General features: G+C 40.2%; 1 protein-coding gene across 3 annotated transcripts in view; it reads left to right on the top strand.

The window, feature by feature from the left end:
• The window catches only part of PHKA2 (phosphorylase kinase regulatory subunit alpha 2), a 66702-nt gene that overhangs the window by 13021 nt on the left and 30580 nt on the right, over positions 1–23101 (top strand). For all 3 annotated transcript variants that reach the window (XM_030574233.1, XM_030574220.1, XM_030574225.1), the window contains exons 6-21: positions 588–670; positions 1810–1890; positions 4009–4107; positions 4427–4573; positions 4804–4857; positions 5462–5584; positions 8053–8148; positions 9721–9828; positions 10946–11024; positions 12737–12871; positions 16895–17004; positions 18045–18189; positions 18839–18917; positions 19933–20102; positions 20844–21017; positions 22266–22354. In XM_030574233.1, the coding sequence (XP_030430093.1) occupies positions 588–670; positions 1810–1890; positions 4009–4107; positions 4427–4573; positions 4804–4857; positions 5462–5584; positions 8053–8148; positions 9721–9828; positions 10946–11024; positions 12737–12871; positions 16895–17004; positions 18045–18189; positions 18839–18917; positions 19933–20102; positions 20844–21017; positions 22266–22354 (1772 nt within the window). The remainder of the gene's footprint in view (positions 1–587; positions 671–1809; positions 1891–4008; positions 4108–4426; positions 4574–4803; positions 4858–5461; positions 5585–8052; positions 8149–9720; positions 9829–10945; positions 11025–12736; positions 12872–16894; positions 17005–18044; positions 18190–18838; positions 18918–19932; positions 20103–20843; positions 21018–22265; positions 22355–23101) is intronic.

The raw sequence follows: 23101 nt of genomic DNA, 5'->3' as shown, positions 1-23101 counted from the left end.
CAGACTAACATGGCTACCCCTCTGATACTTAAACCAGTAAAGCTGCTCATAGAGGTGCAAAGCACATAGCATATCCCCAGATCATATAAGTCCATTGTGCCTGTGAAGGGTAGATGGTAGTTCCACTGCTGCCCTGCCAAGAGCTTGGATCAGTTGTTGGTAGCCTAATTGTGTTCATTTAGTAACTCTCTGAATGCCATCTGTCCTGACCATGGTTCCCTGCTCACTGGCATCATGTTGTTTGAGTGCTTTACAGATGCCACCCACCATGTGGTCCTCTGGTACGTTCTATCCTCAGCGCCCTTTGCAACTGTCTTCCCCTGCAAAAGTGGGTGTCAAACCTTCTGGCACTCACCCTGTGTGTGAATGTGTCCCTGAGAGTTTTATGTTTTTTTGCGTCTTTGAAACAAAGAGTATGTATTAGTGGCCTTTAAAGTGCTATCTCAATGGCAGCTATTATAGGGATCTTTCCACTGATTACAGCAGGCATTGGTTGCTAGTGAATAAAATGAAAATTTGGAACTAATTTCTGTCAAACATTTCAATTTTTGTGTAGGACTGTAATTTTTTTTTCTGTTTTTAATCAGGATTGCATATTGTGTTTACCCTTGATGAAGTTGCCTTTATACAGAATCTTGTTTTTTACATAGAAGCTGCCTATAAAGTCGCTGTAAGTATTTAGTTTATATATAAACGATTTGAGTACTTCCTAGGAACTGACTGAACAGAATTTCTTATTTCTCTGCTGGGAAGTAATATATTCTGACTGAACGATGGGGCTGAAGCAGCAATCTGATTATAAGATTTCATAGCTGATTTATACAGTAATTAAAACATCATTCCCATTGCTTGGAACTTGCTGCTCTGAATAGGCAGGAAAACAAGCCGAAGTGGGAACCTGAAATGATTAAAGTTTAAGGATAGGTTCTTTCAGAAGAACTTCTTCAACCCAAGTTCAGTCATTTAAAAGCTTCGTTTACCATATATATATATATATATATATATATATATATATATATATATATATATATATATATATATAGCCTGAGCTTGATTGAGTTAAGAAAGGCTCTGAAGTCTGGATCTCACTCAGTGAACATGAGTGAGATTACCTCATTAGAAAGAATTGCATCTGTCTGAGATGATATCCAAATTTCCTTTGATAAACCATTTAACCTACCATATTGTTTAAAAGAGAAATATACAAGCACAGAAGTACCCAGATTGACCTGGAAGGAAGTACAAGTTAATAGGCCAAACTGTGCTCTCCCATATACTCTTGAGTTCCTAATGGGCCTGATTTGCCACTCTGGAGTAGCCCTTTTCTTTATGAGTAGCACCACTGAAACCAGTGGGGGTCCATGGCTACAGTTCTCTGAAAGTAGAGATTTCTGTATCATATTGAAATTTGAAGTAAGATTTGGTTTTGTTTCTTGATACTTACTGTCCCAATTTTGTCATTTAAAAAAAAAATCATTCTTTGTGAAGAAAAAATTGCCAAGTTGTTTTTGAGGTGGGAGTAGTTAGATGAAGGGATTGGGAGAAGGTATATGGGTTGGGAGTTGCCTTCTTTGCTTTGATGTTCCTCCTCTACTAGGAAACTAGTACATGACTAAGGCCCCAATCCTGCTGAGATTTACTTGCATGAGATTTACTTGAAGCATGTAAGAGGTCCCATTGAATTCAAAGTTAAGCATAAGTAAGCCTTTGCAGGATCAGATCCTAACTCCATCAACAGATAGGTCCTTCCAATGGTGGTGTTGGGTTGTGTATTTTTAACTCAGCTGTTTTTCCTTCTTTTACTTTCAGGACTATGGAATATGGGAACGTGGTGATAAAACCAATCAGGGCATCCCTGAACTGAATGCAAGCTCTGTAGGCATGGCCAAGGTGAGAATATTTTTACTGGTTTGTTCTTCATATGTAGAATTAGAGCAGTGACTCTCTAACATGTTTTTTTGTCTCACTGTTTTGGTTCATCTGACCTTGTGGTTGCTAATTGCTTTATATCAGAATATGTATTTTAGTGGCGATCGTGCATAAATCTCAGTGTCATTTTAGTCCTTTTGTGGCCTTCGTTTTAGTCTCTGAAGCCTGGATATGTCTCTTTCTGGAGGAGGTTATGAATCTTTCAGAGATATAGCTAGATGTACTAGCATAAAGTGCTTGCTTTCTCTTGGTATTAAGTATGCTGCTTCCATGGTGCTCTTAAGTCTGAAGGAAGTTCTGGAAAGGTAACAGAGTTACCCTTAGTTAACTAACCAGAGTTAGTTAAGGAGTTAAATAAAAATAGTTTGGAGAGGAAATGAATAATGGAGGTATAAGTCAGGCATTGTGAATGCCTCTGTCTCACAGTGCAAGGACAAAGACATTCAGTGAAATTGAAAGGCAACAAACTTAAAACTGACAATCTACTTTTTTACACAGTTCCTAATTAATCTGTGTAACTCACTGCCACCAAATAACTTGAGGCCAACAGCCTAGTAGGTTTCCAAAATGGGTTATAAGGAGCCCTATAAGTCGAATTCAAAAAAAGGATTTATATGGATAGTGAGACATCTGCAGACACATTAGATAGTAAGAGGGAGAATTCTGCATGCTCTCGCTGTAGACCAACCAAATGTTGATGGGAGTAGGATTAAGCTTGCTCCATAATTGTCTTGTGCCTTCCTTTGAAAACTCTGTACTGACCACTGTCAGTACTGGAGAGAGCACTGTGCTGTATATCTCTGCTGGGAGTGAGATGTCTGGCTGATGTTGCACTGCAGGAGGAAAAATGCATGTTTTGCTTTTCGCTGAACAATCTTCTATGTTTGCATGTGTGGAGGAAGCAAAGCAACCCTCTGCTAAACAAAAGGAAATTTGGTTTTCTTCGTTCAAACATTTACTCTCTTTCACTACAAATACAAGAGGTAAGGAAGGGAAATGTGAAGTGGATGATAATTATTCCCATGGCAGCAGTGCAGCATGGATCATGGTTTCTTGATGGGCTCTGTACGTGCTTGCTCGCCTTTAACTCTCCCCTGGGTCCAGCTGTAAATTCCCCTACAGGAAATTCTTGTCAGCAAACACTGACCTACTGATCTATACAGCAGACCAGCAGAGAGATGCTATTCATAGTTTCAGAGCTTGGCAATAACACTCCTGATATTAGCTTTGCAGGATTTTATATATCCGTGTCTCCAGAAAGAACAAGACAGAAAGGGTTATGTTCTCTACTTGTATGCTGCTTGTGTCAGAAATTAATTTGCACTGCAGTGAATACCTAGGGTGAAAACAGAAAAGGAGACCTTTTCACCTCTGGTGTAATTCTGTTGACGTCAGCTCCAGAAGAGAGCTCTGTGAGAAGTCTGCTGGCCTGGCTCCTGAGCTCCAGGCATCAGCTGTCTCTTTGTCCCATCCCTATTGCAAGTCCAAGATCCCCATCCCAGCAGAGTTACAGATTTCACAGCCCCTTTGGTATCGATCCCTCTGTCCCCATCATCAATTTTGGAGATGCTTCTGCAGCTCCCTCAGAGGAGCCCACCTCACTGGAAATATTCCTCCTCTCCCCTGTTCTTTCTTAAGACTATAGCAGCTGAACTAGAAGGATATGATAATCCTCCTTTGGACTGAAATAGCCTCTGTTGGTTGACCTTGAGGTATGCTGTAAAGCCCATATTTTTGAATGGGCAGTTCAAGAGTGGTGGGATGTGGGATTCTTTGAGAATTGGGGAGATTGGCAATATTTTATTGATTCAGTAGAAATGGGTTGATTGTTGTGCATTGCATTTTTAACTGATGGAAAGTGGGGGGGAGTCATCTTACATTTGCTTAAATCTAAATCCATAAATAGGACTCTTTTCTAAAAGAGTGAGGTCAGAAGTTCCCACGTTTTCTTATCAAGTGTGTAAGAGCCCAATCCACAAGTCATTGAAGTCAATTGGCATCTTTCCGTTGTCTTGAATGGGCATTGGATCAGGCAGGAAGTGCACAAATCCGGATTGACATGTGTCTGTGTTTCTGAAGGCTGCACTGGAAGCAATTGATGAACTAGACCTTTTTGGAGCCCATGGGGGTTGCAAGTCTGTGATTCACGTCCTTCCTGATGAAGTTGAACATTGCCAGGTAAAGAGCAGCCTTCAAAGTTTCTTTGCTATAAGGGGGCACAAACAAGTCTGTGACAAGCACGCTGCTTGTAGAAAGTGTTGATTAAGCGAAACCAGAACTTTAGCATACAATTTCACGCAATACACTGCGTATCCTATGTAGAGTAGGTTACGTGCCACCAATGCGTAACTTTGACCATTCCCGTTTAAATAGTTCTCATTCAATATGTTCCCAGCTATTTTGAACACTGATTATGGGCTCTTTTTGTATCTGACATAATCCCTTGAATGAGGCTGATTGTTTTACATATTTTGTTCTGTGTTTGTATTTTGCTCAGTCTATTCTATACTCCATGTTGCCAAGGGCATCCACGTCAAAGGAGATTGATGCTGGACTTTTGTCCATTATTTCTTACCCAGCTTTTGCAGTGGAAGACGTGAACGTTGTTAATGCAACCAAAAGTGAAATCCTCACCAAACTGCAAGTAAGAGTTCTCTCTTTTTTTTTCTTTTTCTTGGTCTGTTTGCATGCGGGGAGAGGAGGTAATCAATTGAGTTGTCTTCTCCTGCCAGTTAGCTGAAAGATTGCAGGGCATGGTGGGTGTGAGTAGGGGGAAGAGGTAGCTCTTCCCTCCCCAGAAGTAACATAAAATAAAAAAAGAACTTCTATTATGCAATGTCAATTTTTTCAGGAATGTTATTTTTTTTCCTACAGGGACGTTATGGCTGTTCTCGCTTCCTTCGAGATGGATATAAAACACCAAGAGAGGTCCTACTTCTGCAGATTTTCAGTAGTCATTTTAAAGATTTTTTTTTACCCAAATTTATCAAAACTTCATGCTTGTTTTGTTTATTTTGCTGTACATAAAATGATAGCCTGTATCATAACTAAGATTCTTCATCGTCAGGAAGAGTACACAGTGTTATACAAACCAAAGATCAACACATCCGCACTGATAATGAACCCTGGCCAAAGGAGATAAGATGATAGAAAAACAATTATTAACAACAGGAAAACATAATTTGCCATTCTAATATCGAAACCAAACATATTTTTTATAACTGGTTATGGTTGCTAAGGGGAGATAATAGCACACTCAGAATCACAACCAGCAGGGAATAAAGACCAATTCCCCATGCACACAGTCATCAAACAGTGAGCAGAGCAAAGGTGATCTTGATAAGATCTAGATTTCTGGGATTGCATAGGGGTTTGGTTGAGTATGTGTGGGTACATATATGTGAGAAGAAAAGGTGATTAATCTAGGTGTGTGGCTTTATCCTGTATTTCTTTTGGTTTTAGAGGGTTTAGGTGTGATACATATCTGTTCATATCAGGTACAGAGTATAAATTAATATGATTTGATTTTTAGGATCCAAACAGGTTACACTATGATCCTGCTGAGCTCAAACTGTTTGAGAATATAGAATGTGAGTGGCCAGTATTCTGGACGTACTTCCTAATTGATGGAGTGTTTAATGGGGACAAAATTCAGGTAAGGAAGGAGCAAACTGCTTGAGTTAGGCTGGAATGGAAACGCAGTAAGCAGTATGGCTCTGTTATTGTGCTTGTTTGGACTGTCTGTTATTTTTCCTTGTTTCTGAGTAAATCCCCCGGACTACTTTCCCCACTAGATCCCAGTGTTGGCTGTTTTAGGGAAATTCCTTCCATAGTGCCTGATGAGATGGACTGTGCATGAGAGGTGCTGTGGGAAGTCAGAGGAAGGAATCCTCTCCCCCCATCATGGGCAGTGAAGCATCAGTGGAGCCATTCTGCAGCTTGCTTATGGTCGCAAAAACCCCTGGAGATACTTTCCAGGGGCAGTGTCAAGTGGATCTACATAGCAGGGATTCACCATCCACATCTGATACCCCTTCCCTGTCAGAGTGAGCTCCCAGCAGCCTGACCTTTTTTCCCCAGTGCTGTGCTTGGCATCTGCAAACCTGATCTATCATGTCTACAGGCCTCTGTGCCTTAGGATTGGCCCCCATGAAGAGCTTCTCTTCTGCTGATGGAATAAGTAGTTTAATTATCTTTCATTGTTGATTCAAGCACTCCCTCCCCACGAATGCCAAGTTGCCAGCCTTTTAATGATCATCATTTCAAGGAGGTGCTACAGGAAACTGTTAAATTATATAACAAGTCACCCAGACCCGACTCTATCAATTCACGAGTTTTGCAAAAACTCAAGAATTAAGAGGCTGAGGAACTAACACAAGTATGATTAAAATCACATAGTGTACAGGTGGCTGAAATGTTATACTCTCATTAAAAAAGGGCACTAGGGGTGATACTGGGAATCACAGACCAGCAAGCCTCATTTCAGTACCTTGTACTAAATGGAGTGAAAGAATAGCTAGAGAAAGAATTATGAAACACCTGGAGGGCTATAGTACAATAGAAAAACACCAGCACAGCTTCTTGAGAGGAAATGCAAAATTAACCTGTGGAATTTATTGCTGCAAGATATCACTGAGGATAAAAGCTTAATAGGATTCAAAGTAGGACTCGACACATTTGAATATCAAGAGAATAGCCATTTATCAGGGTTATAAACCCTTATGCTTCAGGACGTAAGCCAACCACTAACTTCTTGTGGTCAAGAAGCAACTTCCCCTGCAGGCAGGTTATTGTGTAATTATCCATTACGGGGTTTCTTGTAGTGTCTTCTGATGTTGTCTGATCTTGGCAGGAAGACACTAGAGTAACGGATCACTGGCCTTATCCAGTGTGGCAATATCTGTGTTACCAGAGCTCTGGTCATTTGAATATCTCCAAAGAAAGCTTTCCCCATGCTTTCAAAGATATTTTTACTTGTGTTTTTAGTTTCTTTTTTATCCCCCAGAAATTGTAGAATTTTAGATGGGTTCTACTCTGATTCAGATTCCAGTTATGAATCTCACCAAAGGATTCTGAGAAAGTCAAAAGCTGTACAATGTAAACTTCGTTTGTTTTACTTACTTTTTAAAGAAAAAGCCAGTCAATAAACCAATGAAAAGACTCCTTTTTTCCTCTCTTCCCTACAACTTAATGGGGACACATCATTAATTTAAAATGGGAAGTTCAACAAAACTAGTGAATAAAATCTCAAATCAAATGCATTTTGGATCATAAAATCTTGGAAAACCTGATACAGCTGAGACTGGAAGATGTCTGAAAGGCAAAATAGATTCCCTGAATCTAAATGGAGAATGGAGGAGAATGAATCAAATTAATGCTTTGGGCACACAGGAGAGATATGAGTCAGAAACAAGTATCCTAACCATTTTGTCATTCCAGCTACATGTTTAAAACAAGTAACTATGGTTATTCTTTGTACATAAGAGGTCACGGCACGCTTTTTAGAATGACAAATTGTATTGGCCTATTGAAAGGGAATCAAAAAATACAATTTCTTCCTTAGCAGTCCACAAGCTTTTCCATATTGTGAACCATGTTACAGCTATAGGGTTACTAGATAGCAACTGTGAGAAAACAGGACAGGGGGTGGGGGGCAATAGGCACCTATATAAGAAAAAGTCTCATAAAATGGGACTGTCCTTTTTAAAAATGGGACATCTGGTCATCCTAGTTACAGCAGAGAAAATTTTTGAGGACCCTTGTTCCTTATAAGCTGTAAAGAAAAGGAGCAAAGTCGTGACTTTCTTGGAGGTGATTTCTCCCCACTTCCAGGACTGAGAATTTATGCTAACGCTGAATTATTAATATTTTTAAAATAAGGATTTTTTGCTCACCAATCCAGAAACTGAGTCTAGAATTTGAATCCAGATCTTCCATTTGGCAGCACGTTATAATCTCTTCACTGCTGTACTGTCTTGAGTCAGGCCTAGAATTAATTATAGTGGATTTATTAGCTAGTTCTAAGATTTCAGGATTGTTCTTTTCAGGCTGTATAACATTACCTTCATTCCTCTCTTCTTAAGGTGATATGAGCTTTCTGTACTCTTTTTTTTTCCCCCTCAGGCTCAAGAGTACAGAGAGGCCCTTGAGGGAATAATTATTAGAGAAAAGAATGGAATTCTTCTGATGCCAGAGTTGTATGCCGTCCCTCCAGACAAGGTATTGTGACAATGCAGCACCTCTGGTAGCTTTCCAAGTGCAGATATCAAAATAAGTATCAGCATGATCATTTCCTGTAGTTAAATATGGTTTGCGGTATGAGAAATGCCTTTGTCACTTCCTATACTTAACTAAAATGATTGTGCAGTGGCTTTGACTTTTTAAATGAAAAAAGATCTCACAGTTCCCATTGGTAAGACTCTGGTAAATTTTTATGTTTCCAGATGGCTACGTGTCTGATATGAGGGTTATGAAAGAGGCACAAAAAGATGATGGAGTCCATTTTTATCTGAATGCATGTGGACATATTAAAGCTAATCAAAAAAATGCCAGATTAGAAATTTGTCAAAAGGAAAAAAACAAGGACAATTGTTTTGCAACATTGTTGTTTTTAGTTTCTTTTTTCTTTTTTCTTTTTTTTTTTTTTGCCTTTGCAAGGGGATAAATGTAACAAATCTGTCTACCTTGAAATGAGAACATATCCCCTGCAAAGAAATAAAGTAACTCTTCCCTGCCTCTTATATTGTGTTTATCATCAGTGTGTTTTTTCAAAACCTGAATGTCCGAGATAAATTCCAGATAAATCAGATTTTTTTACATTTGCAGTTAGGGATCCACCTGATCAATTTCGTGATCAACAAACCGAGCCAGCCTTAGCCCTTTGCCAGTTTGAGCTACTAACCTATCAAATTCCTTCCTGCTAGGCCCGCCTCTCCCTCCTATTCCAAAACTTCCCAATTCTCATTGACTAAAGACATTAAATCCAGTGCAGACCAGAATATTTAAAGATGAAGTTTTGACATCTCCAGTCTTCTTTACAAATCTGAAGCTAAATAAGGGTATAGATGTACCTTCCTGCCTGCTATGTGCAAGCACAAGACTGAACCTCTCATGGCCTTCAGCTGGAAACAGTGTAAATCTGGTAGGAATTTCAAGAAGTAGGTAGGGGGAGCTTTGCCTAACCTCTTTTGTGTCAGATCACATCTTACAAAGCCTCTTGTATAATAAAATCCCCCCCCCACATCAAGTCACCATTATATTACTGTGCCAATAAATTAATGGCTTTTTTTTAAACAACAGACTTCCCCATTTCTTTCGTTGTGAAGCATCTTTACAAACACAGTAATGGTACGATAGTGTGTACTTTGAGGCTGCATGTGCAGCTTTCATTCCAGGAAGCTAAGGTGGGCCTGCATCAATAGTGTACAAGGGTTATCTGGCAGGGGATCAGAAAGGAGACCCAAAATCGATTCAGAGCCGTCGGGGGAAGGAGTGAGAAGAATAAAACATGGAAGTGTAAATGATTATATTATATTCATGCCCAAAAGTCCAGGTCAGCATGGGGGCTCTGCTGGGTTAGGCACTGTACAAAGGTCAGCGTGCAGTCTGAAAGAGCTTGCAATCTAGGAGGTGGAAGCAGGGTGGGAGGGACCAATACATCATAACTAATGATGGCAAGTTAAAAATCTGAAAGGTGCAGATCGTTAACAGCACAAAGTATTTTGAAACATATGGTCTGTGGTATCTCTTGTAACCAGGTAGGGCTCATCTCTTGCTTATGTTTGTTGGCAGGTGGATGAGGAGTATGAAAATCCTCACTCAGTGGATCGTCTCCCAGGCGGAAAGTTGCCTCATCTGTGGGGCCAGTCTTTATACATCCTCAGTTCCCTATTAGCAGAGGTAATTTATCTGTAAAACCAGCAAGTTAATTTTGTCATTTTGAGATGCACTGAACTCTGAGTACAGCCCAGTCCAGCCTGCTCTCATTCAGTGTCAGCTGGATGCAGTATATTTTGTGGCAGAATCATATCTGTGAGTTGGTAGAAGTGATGTTTCTGTCAGCTTCTCTATCCAACTTAAATTAGTTAGAAAGTGTTTGTTCTCTTTGACCGAGAGCTAACTTCATTTCAGTCCATCTCTTACCTTACATTTTCATAGAGCGAAGCAAAAAGGTATCTTTGAAAACCCAAGCATATCTTGTTTTTATATGCTACATGAAATGTTGTCATTGTAAGGAAATTTTCAACGTGTGGAGCAAGAGATTTATCTGGGTTTCTCCTGTGGATACAAAGGGTGTGTCAGTTAAACCATTGTGTAGTCTTCATGTATGCATGCCTCTTGTGAACGACACACATTGTATACTCTTGGTTTTCCTTGGCAGAGAACATTGCAAGGCAGTCTGGGCTCAGACTAATGGGCAGGCTCTCAAACTGCTGTGAAAGTGGAAAGGGCCAAGCAGCAGGCTAAGCAGTGGACTGGCCACATCTGTTGCTGGGCTCTGCCACCAGTCTTAGAGATATGAGGAAAGTCAAGAGCTTGAGAGGGATCATAGGAAAGGGGTTGGTCACAGGGAAGGAGCTGGAGACTATTCTGGAGTGTGTGGAGCGGAGACTCTTCCATAGGTTTACGTAGGCATTTCAAGTGCTTATTCAACCGTACTGAACCTCTACTCTTCTGAGATTCACCTCGTATTAGTCCTTGACTGAGTCCAATAAAGACTCAGTAAAGGGTTCACTTTCTGGTGTGAAAAAATGACAGAAGCAACCAAATAATGTGCAGGTGCTCTCGCTCTATCATGTGAAAGGCGGGCTCACAAACTGACTTCAGTCCTGACAATAAACACCTTTCCTGCAGTTTTTTTTAAATTAGAATGAATTTTTTTTTACTGAAAATAGGGGACAGAGATGTTTTATGTTACATTTGTGGAAGCTTGACAATTAGCATGAGGATCCCCTATAACTGGACTGGATATTAAAGGCATCTTACTTGGGTTCTTTCTTTTTCTGTTGTATCCCAGGGGTTTCTAGCTACTGGCGAAATTGATCCCTTAAATAGGAGATTTTCAACAGCTTTTAAACCTGATGTTGTGGTGCAAGGTGAGTGATTTCATGTTTGATACACTCTGGTTAAAAGATGAGCAAACAGGTGATTCTACCCTCTCAAGAAAGAGAGGCAGAATTGAAAGTAAATTAAAAAAAAAAAACCCACTTCCCTGGTTTCTCTATCTCAAATATCAACACCGGGGTATCCACATGCCATGCGCTAATTAAAAAACATGGAGCATGCCCCCAGCAGTGTAGCACTGCGTAGTGACCTGCCTCTCCTACTTCACTTCACTAGTTGGAGCTTTTTAATTTATCGTGCCTGCTTTTTTCATGAGGAGGCGCTTACTGCAATTTATTATTGTTTTTAAAGCTCTTTCATTAGCAGTTTAAGATTGAATTTGCCAGATTCCCAGCCCCTGCATCCACTTCCTGGGGAAAAGGCAGGTCTGGGCATGCTCCAGGATGATGACAGGGCAGATCTGGCAGGCAGCTGAGCAGATAGCATACCAGTTGCTGTGACATATGTGAAGCTCTCTGCGCTTCCCCTAAGGAACCAAGTGTGGTGGGAGCAGAAGGAGAGCCCAAGACCTTCCTAATGGAGGAATCCCCAAACCCAGTCACTTATTGGAGGTCTTGGATGAACTAGCTAGTATAAGGCAGGCAGGCTGCTGCTGCTGCTAAGCCAGGCTTCAGCCACAACTTAAGTATGTCCAAGAGAGGTAGGGACAGAGACTTTATCCCCTGAGCATCCCCAGTACCACTGCCAGGCACCTGCTCCCTTTCCTCAGTGGGAGTAGCAGCCAGAAATGTGAGATTAGGGGGATTAGCAGATACCTGGAAGCAGTGTGAAGCTGATCAAGGGATAAAAGCTCTTCCACTGCCCATCTGTGCAGCTCTTGAGAAGCAGTCAGGAGCCTGGATTGTCAGGAGCAGCCTTCATCCCTCCTTCCTCCCTGCCACTTGTGACCCTAGCTGCCATCTGTCCAGTTTATCTCTGCAGATACCACGGAGCCTGTGGTTTACAGCTCTAGCTCTCCCCCAGAACTAGGTGTGGGATTGTTGCACAGATCCTGTGTGCGCATCCAAACTGGCACATTAGGGGGAGGAGTGTTCTCTTACTGGAGACGGTGTCTCTTTCTGGGACTATTTCTGTTCTTTTAGCCAAAACTTTATAGTGTTCACTTCCAGTACAAATATTCATGGTTGCAAATTTAACATTCGCTTTTTGTCAATATTCATGAATGCAATAGTATTAACTAGCAAGTCTGTACTAGATTGTTAAATCCAAACCCAGCAAACTGACCCACATTGGCAAAACCCCACACAGAGCATTTTGCAAGATCAGGACCTTAGATTGTAAGTAAATTCCTTGGGGTAGGGTCTTCCTTTGTATTTGTACAGTGCCTATCACAACAGGGCTCTGATCTTGATCAGGCACCTGCATGCTGCTGCTATAGAAATAAATAGTGTTCATAGCGTCTGTATCTCACTGACACGGACAAATTGACTTACTACAGTATCTTACAGTGACATCTTGTGAGGAGGAGGGAAGCTGATAAATCTGGGGAAATGAAATGCCAAATGCTGTTCTGCACATTCTTGCACCTCCAGTGGTATAACTGGGGTTGGCAAATCAAAAAAGAATACGGCCTTTAGCATTTTTAGACACCCACATGGTGGGTAAATAGCATTGATGGGTGATGTCAGAGTAAAGGCGAATGATTCTAGATAAAATGATTCAGCTGTTCTTTTCTGTTGTACAGTAACTGTCTTGGCAGAATCAAATGAAATTAAGGAACTCTTGAGACACCATGGAATCAGTGTTCAGAGCATTACAGACATCCATCCCATCCGAGTGCTGCCAGCACGAATCCTGAGTCACCTTTATGCCAAACTTGGTAGGTGCTGGAATTAGAAGTGTATGGTGGTTGTTGTGAAACCTATTTTCTTTTTCTTTTCCACTTCCACTGCCCCCATTTCTTCCTTTTTATTTATCAGAGGGGTAGCCATGTTAATCTGTATCCACAAAAACAACAAGGAGTCCGGTCGCACCTTAAAGACTAACAGATTTATTTGGGCATAAGCTTTCGTGGGTAAAAAACCCACTCCTTCAGGAACTTTACTCCTCGTTGTTCCTTTTCGTTTGCTTCCAGAATCATTTAAACTTTTTATATATTGCGTGCATGTGGTGGTGAAATATACAGCACCTAACGTAAAAGCTAGTAATGAATATACTAATATGAATTGATGCCTTAGGTCAGGGATCTATTAGAAGAATATGTTCACTTTGTGAGCTGGCGGCCAATGTAGTGGTTTCTGCATGCTCTATTCCAATGGAGTTTCACAGATGGTCGGAAGCTGGTTCTCTGCAGGGGCTAATTCTAGACACAGGCTGGGTTTTGGAAAGAGCCTAAAGTTATGCATCTAAATCCTCTTGAACTTCAATCTTGGGCTCTTTTGACATTCCCTTTCAGATGAGATTGGAGGCTTTGTAAAGCATAATACATACACACAAACAAATATTTCAGCTGGTTCAAACCACTCACAGGTTTGCTTGGTATTGTCATGGATGTTATTTTTCAATGTTAAGTCCAGTATGACACTGGATCAGGAGTGGCAATTCTCTCCATCACAGGCAAGGAAATTCACAGTGGGCAGCATTCAGTGCCACCTTATCAGTATGCCCAGTGGGAATCCAGTTTACAGGTATTGCATGGGGAAACATCAGTGTTGTTCAGTGACCCAGAGAGGCAACCCAAAATTCAGATGCTCTTCTTAAGATACTGGGCCTTGAGCAGAGATTTAAATAAATCTCATAAAGTATATATTTTACACCCACGCTGCTTAGGCGGAAATAAGCAGGAAGGGTTAAAATTAATTCTCATCTCTATCTGCAGGCAGTTGAGTAGGTTAACTTGAAGCAATGTTTTTGTTATTTTAACAATGACTGCTTTGTCAGCAATTGTAGATTATTCTTTCTCTGTGATGTGATCGACCCTCTGCCCAGTGGAAGGGGAATCACATCCTATTCTGGCACCATCAGTTCCTTCCTGACTTGTAGACAGCTCTCCCTCGGGATGGGGACTGCAGGGGAAGGAAGGTCAAAGTCTGTAGTGGGTTTAATGAGACATGCATCACTCCAACCCCATGATCTTTGGGAAAGCCGAAATGAAAAATGTAGTACAGCTGAAGGTCCCCTTTGCTCTCCAGAAACCCCTTTCATGGGAGCCCTTAGACTAGGAGCACATGGCAGTTGAGGATCGCCTCAAGTGGAGCCATGTTATCTGAGAGCTGCATGTTGAGAGCTTTGTGAAGATGGTTCTGGCCTCCTGGTAATCCCTCCTTCAAACCCCCTTCCCTCTCAAGGATTTGAAGATCTGAGTTCAAAACCTGCTGCTTCATTCTGCAGTGGTGATCCCTCCCATCCTGGAGTCAGTTTGGGAAAAGCGTGGGGGTTATGTTTGCCTGCTGCAGAGGCCAAAGAGTTTAAAGATACAAAGGGAACTTCAGCTTGGTCCCTTGGCTAGAATGAGGAATAATACCCTCCCTGATGTCACTGCACATGATGGTCCAGACAAATGCCTGAGATGAAGGGAAGAGTGGCCATGTGTATCCCTCTGCACCGTGCCAGAATAGAGATTCATTCCAGCTGGAGGGTTGGGTGGGTCTATAGGGCTGAGCTGGCTCTCAGATGCTAGGTAGCAGTTGTGGGTGGTTTGTGTCACTGCTCCCCACCCCAGTGGACTTTCTGCTGCTAGGGGCCCCACACCCAGATGCTTGCATGAGTTGGACTTCTGAAGTGAATGTGGTCCAGAAAATAACAACTTTTATTTCCTTCTCAAGAATGTATTTAATCATCTAGCAGGTAGAGTCCCTCTGAAACTAGAAAACTTTTTAGGTGACATAGCCTTCTGTAGAATGATCAAAGTGGGTGGAGTCCTCCTTTGTGTGGGTAGTGTAATCTGTTGGATATAGTAGAAACAGTATCTGTTCCTGAGGCAATGTTTAAGGGCTTAATCCTGCAAGGTACTGAGCACTCGCAACTCTCAAGGCTTCAGAGAGAACCTTGCAGGGTCAAGCTCTCATCGGGGATCTTGGAGTCATTGTGGATAGTTCTCTGAAGATGTCCACGCAGTGTGCGGCGGCAGTCAAAAAAGCAAACAGGATCTTAGGAATCACTAGAAAAGGATAGAGAATAAAAGGCTAGGACTTTTCAGCTTGGAAAAGAGAAGACTAAAGGGGGATCTGATAGAGGTATAAAAAATCATGAGTGATGTGGAGAAAGTGAATAAGGAAAAGTTATTTACTTGTTCCCATAATATAAGAACTAGGGGTCACCAAATGAAATTAATAGGCAGCAGGTTTAAAACAAATAAAAAGAAGTTCTTCTTTACACAGCGCACGGTCAACCTGTGGAACTTGTTGCCTGAGGAGGTTGTGAAGCCTGGGACTATAATAGGATTTAAAAGAGAACTAGATAACCTCCATGAATTTAAATCCATTAATGGCTATTAGTCAGGATGGGTAAGGAATGGTGTCCCTAGCCTCTGTTTGTCAGAGGGTCGAGATGGATGGCAGGAGAGAGATCACTTGATCATTACCTGTTAGGTTCATTCCCACTGGGCACCTGGCATTGGCAACTATCAGCAGACAGGATACTGGGCTGGATGGACCTTTGATCTGACCCAGTATGGCCATTCTTAGGTTCGTATGAGTGGCTGGGATTTGCTTTTTCCTAAAGACGGCCGATGTGCTTTGGTTGTATTTGTGTTTGACGCAGCCAAAAAAAAAAAAATGTGCTGTGTACAGTACTGGGAAGAGCAGAGGGCACAGCTGTGAGGGGGCAGTGTTTCTCTTCTACCCTCAGTTCCGTGGTTGAATTCAGAGGAGAAAAATTAAAATTGTTATAATAAAGACTGGGATTCCCAGCTACTCATTATGTTTGATGTGGCATGAGGTTTTCTCCATTTTTTTGCGAACGTACCTCGTTTTGTTTGGAGGGCTGCCTGTCATTCACTGTAGATGGATTTATTTAACTTGCTGACAAATCAGTGTTTGTTCATGTATATCTTTTGTTGTTTTCCCATAGAAATCTATATGGCTTTTTATCCCTGTGAACATTTGGCTAGCCAGCATCGGCATGAAATGCCAGCTAGAGCTTCATAGCTTCAGTGGATCAGCTGAATTCTTGTTTGATCTCTGTCTTTGTTGCACTCTTTTTAGGGCTTGTGTTCCTTTTTGTTCAGATTTTAAAAGAAATTGAGGCATCTTCTCCTCCATGTGTACATATGTATAATTTCCTCAGTGGAATGTGACTGATTTGGTGTTGGTTTTTTGTAAATACAGAATTTTTAGTGCAAAGAATTGTTATCCAGAAATAATTTGAAAAAGGAAAACATAACTGAAACCAGGAACATCAGTGTCACATTAGCATGTGCTATAACTTTCTTCTCATGGATCCATCACTTTTTAAAAGAACTCTAGAATTTCAGATGCTTTACAGTGAAATACTGCAATTGCGGTAATCTATTGAGAGCCAGATTTCAGAGCTCAGTTCATGTACTCAGTGGGAGCTGCTGGTTGCTGAGTTCTTTTGAAAATCTAGCCCTATGCTCTTATAGGAGCTGATCCAAAGCCCACTGAAGTCCATGGGAGACTTTCCACTGATTTTAGAGGGCCTTTGAATCAGGCTCTTACAGGATCAGATCCTATGATAGTGGGTGTGTAGAAAACTTAAGATAGGTGCTAACATCATAGCAGTTGGAGTTATTCTCTAATACTGTTTATTGTACATAAAAGGTGTCCCTTACTGAAGATTTGATGTTCACATTTAACAGAAAATTATGTAATAGAATTTAAATACTTGTAGATACTGGGAGAAGAAAAGGAAATATTAAATTAGATCTTTTTTATTTTTACAGGCCGAAACAAGAACATGAACCTGAGTGGTCGGCCTTACCGACATATTGGTGTGCTTGGAACATCCAAACTGTACATGATACGGAATCAAATATATACTTTTACCCCTCAGGTGAGCACGTTAAGTCAGTAGGAAAACTTCCTCTTACCTAATGTCTAGTGATTCTCTTTGTGACTCCACTTTAGGTCCAGCAGGACTGATAAAGCAGCTGTACTTTGCTTTGCTCTTTTATAGAAGCTGGATGGCAGACAAATAGTAATGTCAATACAGCCTTTTCTGTCTCTCAGCAGAGGCCAGCTGCTATAGGCTCATGATCCAGTACACACTAGATCAATACTACAAAATCACTGCCCTCACGACAATTCTGGCTGTTTTTAAAAATAAATAAATAAACTATTTATCTCTCACATACTTTTATTTATCTGAAGAGCTGATCGCTTAATAAATCTTTCTACTAATTACTTCAGTTGAAAGTGTAGTTCCAGTTTATCATGTCAAGAATTATAAACCTCCAAGAACATGGAATCTGATCTGTGCATTACATCATCACCATGGCCAGCAGTGCTACACAAAGGAAATGTGTTCTCTCTGTTTTCTCTTAAAAGTCCTTTTGAATATGTGTTTGCAAGAAAAAGCCTGTATTTTAGAATAAATTGTCCTTTTTATCCATTTAATAAAATATTACACACTTCTAAGTACAGCCTTATTATAGATTGCTGTAATTCATCCCTGGAAAATTGTGCTTGCCCTAGAGCTCATAATTAGACCTCTGCAAGGATATAAAATTTGGATCTGCATCCATCTGTGATCTGCAAAAATGGTCTACAGATAATCGCATCCGCGGATATAAAGCCGATAACTATGGATTTGCAGGGCTTTCCTCGTAATTTCTTTTTCATGGACAAATGAAATAGCATTACCGTACAGACTGGTGATAATGAAAGAAAATGGTAGGAAAGTAGATGTTATACTTGGGCTGGTAAATTTTAATTATCGTACCATGCAAGGCAAGGTTAATTAGAGCTGTTTCCTTTTCAGCCTAGCAGTGTCTATAGGGCTTTGATACATGACTTAAGGAATGAAAATGAAAAAAACCCTGAAAGAATACAAGCACTGATAAAGACTTAACTTACATGTTTTCTGCTCTCCAGTTTACTGATCACCACCACTTCTACCTGGCTCTAGACAATCGGATGATTGTGGAGATGCTCAGAACAGAGCTGGCTTACCTCACCTCTTGCTGGAGGATGACTGGAAGACCAACCCTTGCTTTTCCCATCACCCACACCATGCTCAGTAAATTTGATTTTGTCTCTGTGACTATCCCAGCCATAGATGATTAGTGTGGAGAAGTAGGAGGGTGAATCTGAGAACAGGCAGATTGCATGTCTATCATTATTTCTCTGAATTTAAACATTAAGAATAGGTTTGACTTCCTCTGGCTTGTGCCATATTTGAATGACAGCATGATGATTTATAAGGAATTTTATAAGGGTTTTTTTTACCCCTCCTGTCTATCCTTGCATCTCCCCACTGTACCCATCCTGTTTCTGTCTAAGGAACATTTGATATGAATTCTATTTGAAAGTTATCAATGCTTTTGAATAAGTTAGAGTTGTGTGCTGCCTTTGTAGCACTCTTGGCCTCTGTTTTGAACTTATGCCTAGTTTGCGTTGAAGAGGACAGCTAGTCTGTCTACTTGCTGGAAATATTTTAAAATGTTCCTAAACACTAAAACTAGTCCCCAGTTCAGCTAAGGACTTAATCACACACAGCTGTGTAAACACAATTGGGATCCTAATCAGTGACTCAATAGCCATTTTAAAATCAAAACTATTTTTGTTACTTATGAGTAAACTGATCATGTTAAAATGGTCAAGTGATTTAAAAATATTAAATAGACATTTGTTCCCAAACTAAATGAAACTTTTGTGTTTCTTTCTAGTCAATGATGGCTCTGACATTGATCCAGCAGTGCTTGCAACCATAAGAAAATTAGAGGATGGGTATTTTGGAGGGGCAAGGTAATGTCGCTGTCCAAAAGCAAAATTATTCCACTGTTTAAGTCCCATTTAAGCCCCTCTGTTTTGAAGATCTGAGTGGTTCATAGGCCTTATGCTAGCCCTCTCCGTAGGGGTGAATTTCAGTCTGAATTGTTACATGGGAATTAGTAACTAGTTGGAACTACAAATAACAGCAATGTAAAGTTCTTAGCAGAACAGGCCTACAGATCTAACATCCCATTGTTTTTATTAACAGATTGTTCTTTTGAGATTTCCAAGGCTTGAAATTAAATCTTAATTAAGCATCAGTAGTGGATGTTGGGGATTTGTGGGTTTTCAGAAACATGGTATAAAAAACAATGATCTTCTTTAAAATGCTTATCTATTTTTTGAAATTAAAGTTGTATTATATATGTGTATGTATGAGTAAGTGTGTAAACCCTCCTCCCCATCTCTCTCTCTCTCTCTCTCTCTCTCCCCCCCGCCCCTTCCCATTAGGTTATAAATAAAAGTAATGCTTATTTGTTTATTATTTCCACAATAGTTTTCTACTAAACTTCCCACTATTAGCATCTCTTGGAGCCTTCAATCAGCTTTACATCCTACCTGGGGCTTTTAATTTTTGTCAAAGGAGGCTGAACCCATGGTCTCAGTGGTGCTGAACCCTTTTCCATTAAACAAGTAGCATTCTGTGGGAATTCATTCCTGCCCAAAAAGATAAAATTCTATCTCTTACTATATGTTATGTACAGCTCCTTGCACAATGGAGCTGTGACCTTGATTTGGGCCTCTAGGTACTACTATAATACAAATAAATAATAATAGCTTCATCATCCACCAGATCTGTGATTATTTACTGGGCACATTTATTATTTTGTTTCTTTGCTGGTACCGGTTATTGCCTAATTACCAAATGTGGATGAGACAGTGGGCCTGGGTGGATTTTGAAGGAGTTTCCAGGGTTGTCCAATGAAGCACAATCCAATATAAAAATGGAAAGATGTTAATTCTTTCTTACATGTTTTCCTGTTCGCAGGGTAAAGCTAGGCAAACTATCAGATTTTCTTACCACCTCGTTCTATACGCATCTGAGCTTCCTGGATCCAGACTGTGATGGAAAACTATTCGATGATTCTAATGATGGCTGTGATAGTCCTGAAAGTGGATATGAATTAGAAGTTTATCCAAATGATTTCTGTGACAAAGGTAATAATCTTTAACTTGGAAGTATTGTGTGTCCTGTTGTTATAATTAACTCCTAAGTTTACTATAATACCTAATTTAGAGGAGGAAACAAAGGTCTTTTACGAAGTGGGTATTCATCCACGAAAGCTCATGCTCCAATACGTCTGTTAGTCTATAAGGTGCCTCAGGACACTCTACTGCTTTTATTTTCACTGTTTATGTGCATTTGACAGTTGATGATCAGTCGCTGTGTGTGTGTCAGTCACCAGTAGGGTGACAATACTCATGTATTTCTTTGAGAGGGGAGCTCATTTGCACATTCTTTCCCAGCCCTCATAAGAGCGTATTTACCAGTAATAGCAGCAGCAAAACTGACAGTGAAGTTAGGTGTGTGCATGACATGTGTAATAGTGTTGCCCTATGACCCAGTCAAAAGACCCTTCTAAACATCAGCTAGAGAACCACCTCCCTTTCTTTCTTGCTTGCTTTCTTTTCTTTCTTGCTTTCTTGCTTTCTTGCTTTCTTTCTTGGAAAAAAATCCAGGAAATACTATTTCAAAGAGAAACCTACTAGAAACATGATTTTTGTTCAAGTTGTTCAATTAAAAAAAAATCAAGCTGACAGTGTCCTCACTATGTTGTCTCTGGTCTCTGTCCTTTTTTGCCTTTCTGTGGAAAAAGATATTGTGTCTCTAAAAGGAAGCACATGTCAATATTTCCAATCACTTATTTTAATAAGCCTTTTCTATCTGTCTTTCTCCAGAAAGCCAAGATGAGCTGGACCAGTATATAAATGATATACTGCAAAGCACAGCGCTTAAGTCCTACCTGCCTCCAACTTCAAAGAATGCTAATCAACCTCATGTGTTCAGTGCCGTTCACTCCATGCGAGAGATACTGTCAATAATGGCCAAGGCAAAGGGTTTGGATGTTCCATGTATGTTTTCTCTGGTTTTTTAAATTCTTACTGGATGATAAATGTGATAAATGTAAATAACAGAATTTTACAGTTGGTGATACAAGTAAATTGCAGTTGCTAGAAAGTAACAAGATAGTGTGTTACTCTGTGTTCAGAATGATTGCTTCATAATTCCCTCAGTCCTATGTCATTTCACGGTATCTGTTCAATTAACATGCCATGGAACTTAAACATTTCATATTGTCCATTTGGATTAAATCAGTTGCAATTAGACCCATTTATTTTGTACTCGTATTTGCAGGTGCTATTTTTGAGTGGAACCTACAATAACAAAAGACAGATAAAGACAAGGGAAGTGGGATACACAATGTGATTGGATGTATTGAGTTTTCTACATTTTGTTATTTTAAAGTGGACTGAACACTTTTTGTTTTTAATAAGAACATGGGGAAATGAAACATCTTTAACACTAGAAAATGGCAATTGATGTACATAAACTCCAGAATTACAAGAACAAACAACAAAAGGGCTGCATTGTAAACAATAATGGATAGATTGAAGGGCTATTAGATAATTTACCAGCTAAACCCATCTGTAAATAGACATGTAATGTATATGGAAATCCAGTGTCCATTGAAGTTAATGGAAAGACTCCACTGGACCTGGGATCAGGCCCTATATAAAAATATATATATTAGTAGTGTACAAACCTGTTATCCTTATCCCTGTCCTTCATAAATAGCCTGTCCTGAGGCTATAATAAAAACAAGATGAAATTAACCAGGTGTTAATTTGCCATTCATCTTCATCTGTCTTTTGTCATTTTTAGGTCCCAGTCAAGGAAAGCATATCCTTAACTTTATGCACATGAGTTGTGCTACTTGCCTTAGTTAGACTATTCTTGTGCTTAAAGTTTATCACACTCTAAAGTATTGTGCTAGATTGTATCATTAGACTGCAAGATCTTTTGGCGAATGGACTGTCTTTTACTGGGTGTTGGTAAAGAATCTAGCACAATGGAGCACTGACTCTGCTTGAGCCTTTGGGCACTACCATATGATAAATCACATTGGATCAGTCTCTATTTTTAAGGAGATAAGATAAAAACCTGAGTGTGAAGCTTGGTGTGTAAGTTACGTGTACCGTGTCCCAGACAGCATGGTTCTTACATTCTGATTGCTAGAGGTGCTTCTTACATTTTCACTCAGTACTATTCTTTTAACAGATGTTGCATTTCTTTTGCATGTTGATTGTTTTGCTTTTCAGGCGTTTCGATGACTCTGCCAACTAAAGTTTTGAACACTCACCGGAAATCTCTGAATCTCGTTGATTCCCCACATCCTTTTGAAGTGAAGGTGAGCTAGTGGAATGGTTCTACAAGTTCTGGAAGATCGTATTTGGAATGAATTTTTAGCCATTAAAGGGGTTTTTGTTTGGAAATTATACTTAATTGTGTGTTATTGAATGAAATGCTTCCTTTCCATTAGCGAAATAGTAAAATAACTTGTTATCTTTTAGAGGCAAATCCTGCCCCACCCTCTTCATAGCCATATAGGGATGATAGGCCACGAGACCAGAACAGTGGAGGGACAGCATATTAGGAACTTAGTGTGGTGTGCACTCCCCATCCACCATTGAGCTGTTCTCCCAAGAAGTTCAATTCACAGCAGCGTGTGGGTAGGGGGATTTGTGACATGGCGGGTGGCTATTGTGGCTTTACCAGCCAAACCTCACCAGGATGGAGATATAGCTCCAACAGAAGCTACTGCATTGTCAGCTGCAAAATGTTTCATATCCTGGAAGAATGGGATTCCACCCCTTGCAGAATTCCTCTCTTCAAAGGCCAATATTCTCTTATGCATGTGGAAAAAGGATATGGTCCAGAGTTACATTAGTCATGCAGGACCTGACAGTTTATTAAACAGAATCACTTTCATCTAACCACAATTTTCCCTCAACTCATTTGCTGCCAGTTCATTGTATACGTTGTTTAGAAAATTTCTAATGGCAATATCTTCACTTGCAAAGAACCATTTAGAAGTACAGGTGAAGAAACCAACAGAGCTTGTTGGAAAATCTTCTTTTACTTGTTTTCAACTAAA

Source organism: Gopherus evgoodei, chromosome 1 (assembly GCF_007399415.2).
Source record: "Gopherus evgoodei ecotype Sinaloan lineage chromosome 1, rGopEvg1_v1.p, whole genome shotgun sequence".
In the NCBI taxonomy this organism is placed as follows: domain Eukaryota; kingdom Metazoa; phylum Chordata; order Testudines; family Testudinidae; genus Gopherus; species Gopherus evgoodei.
Note: the sequence above shows the minus strand (reverse complement) of the source record. Positions and strands in the feature narration are given on the sequence as shown.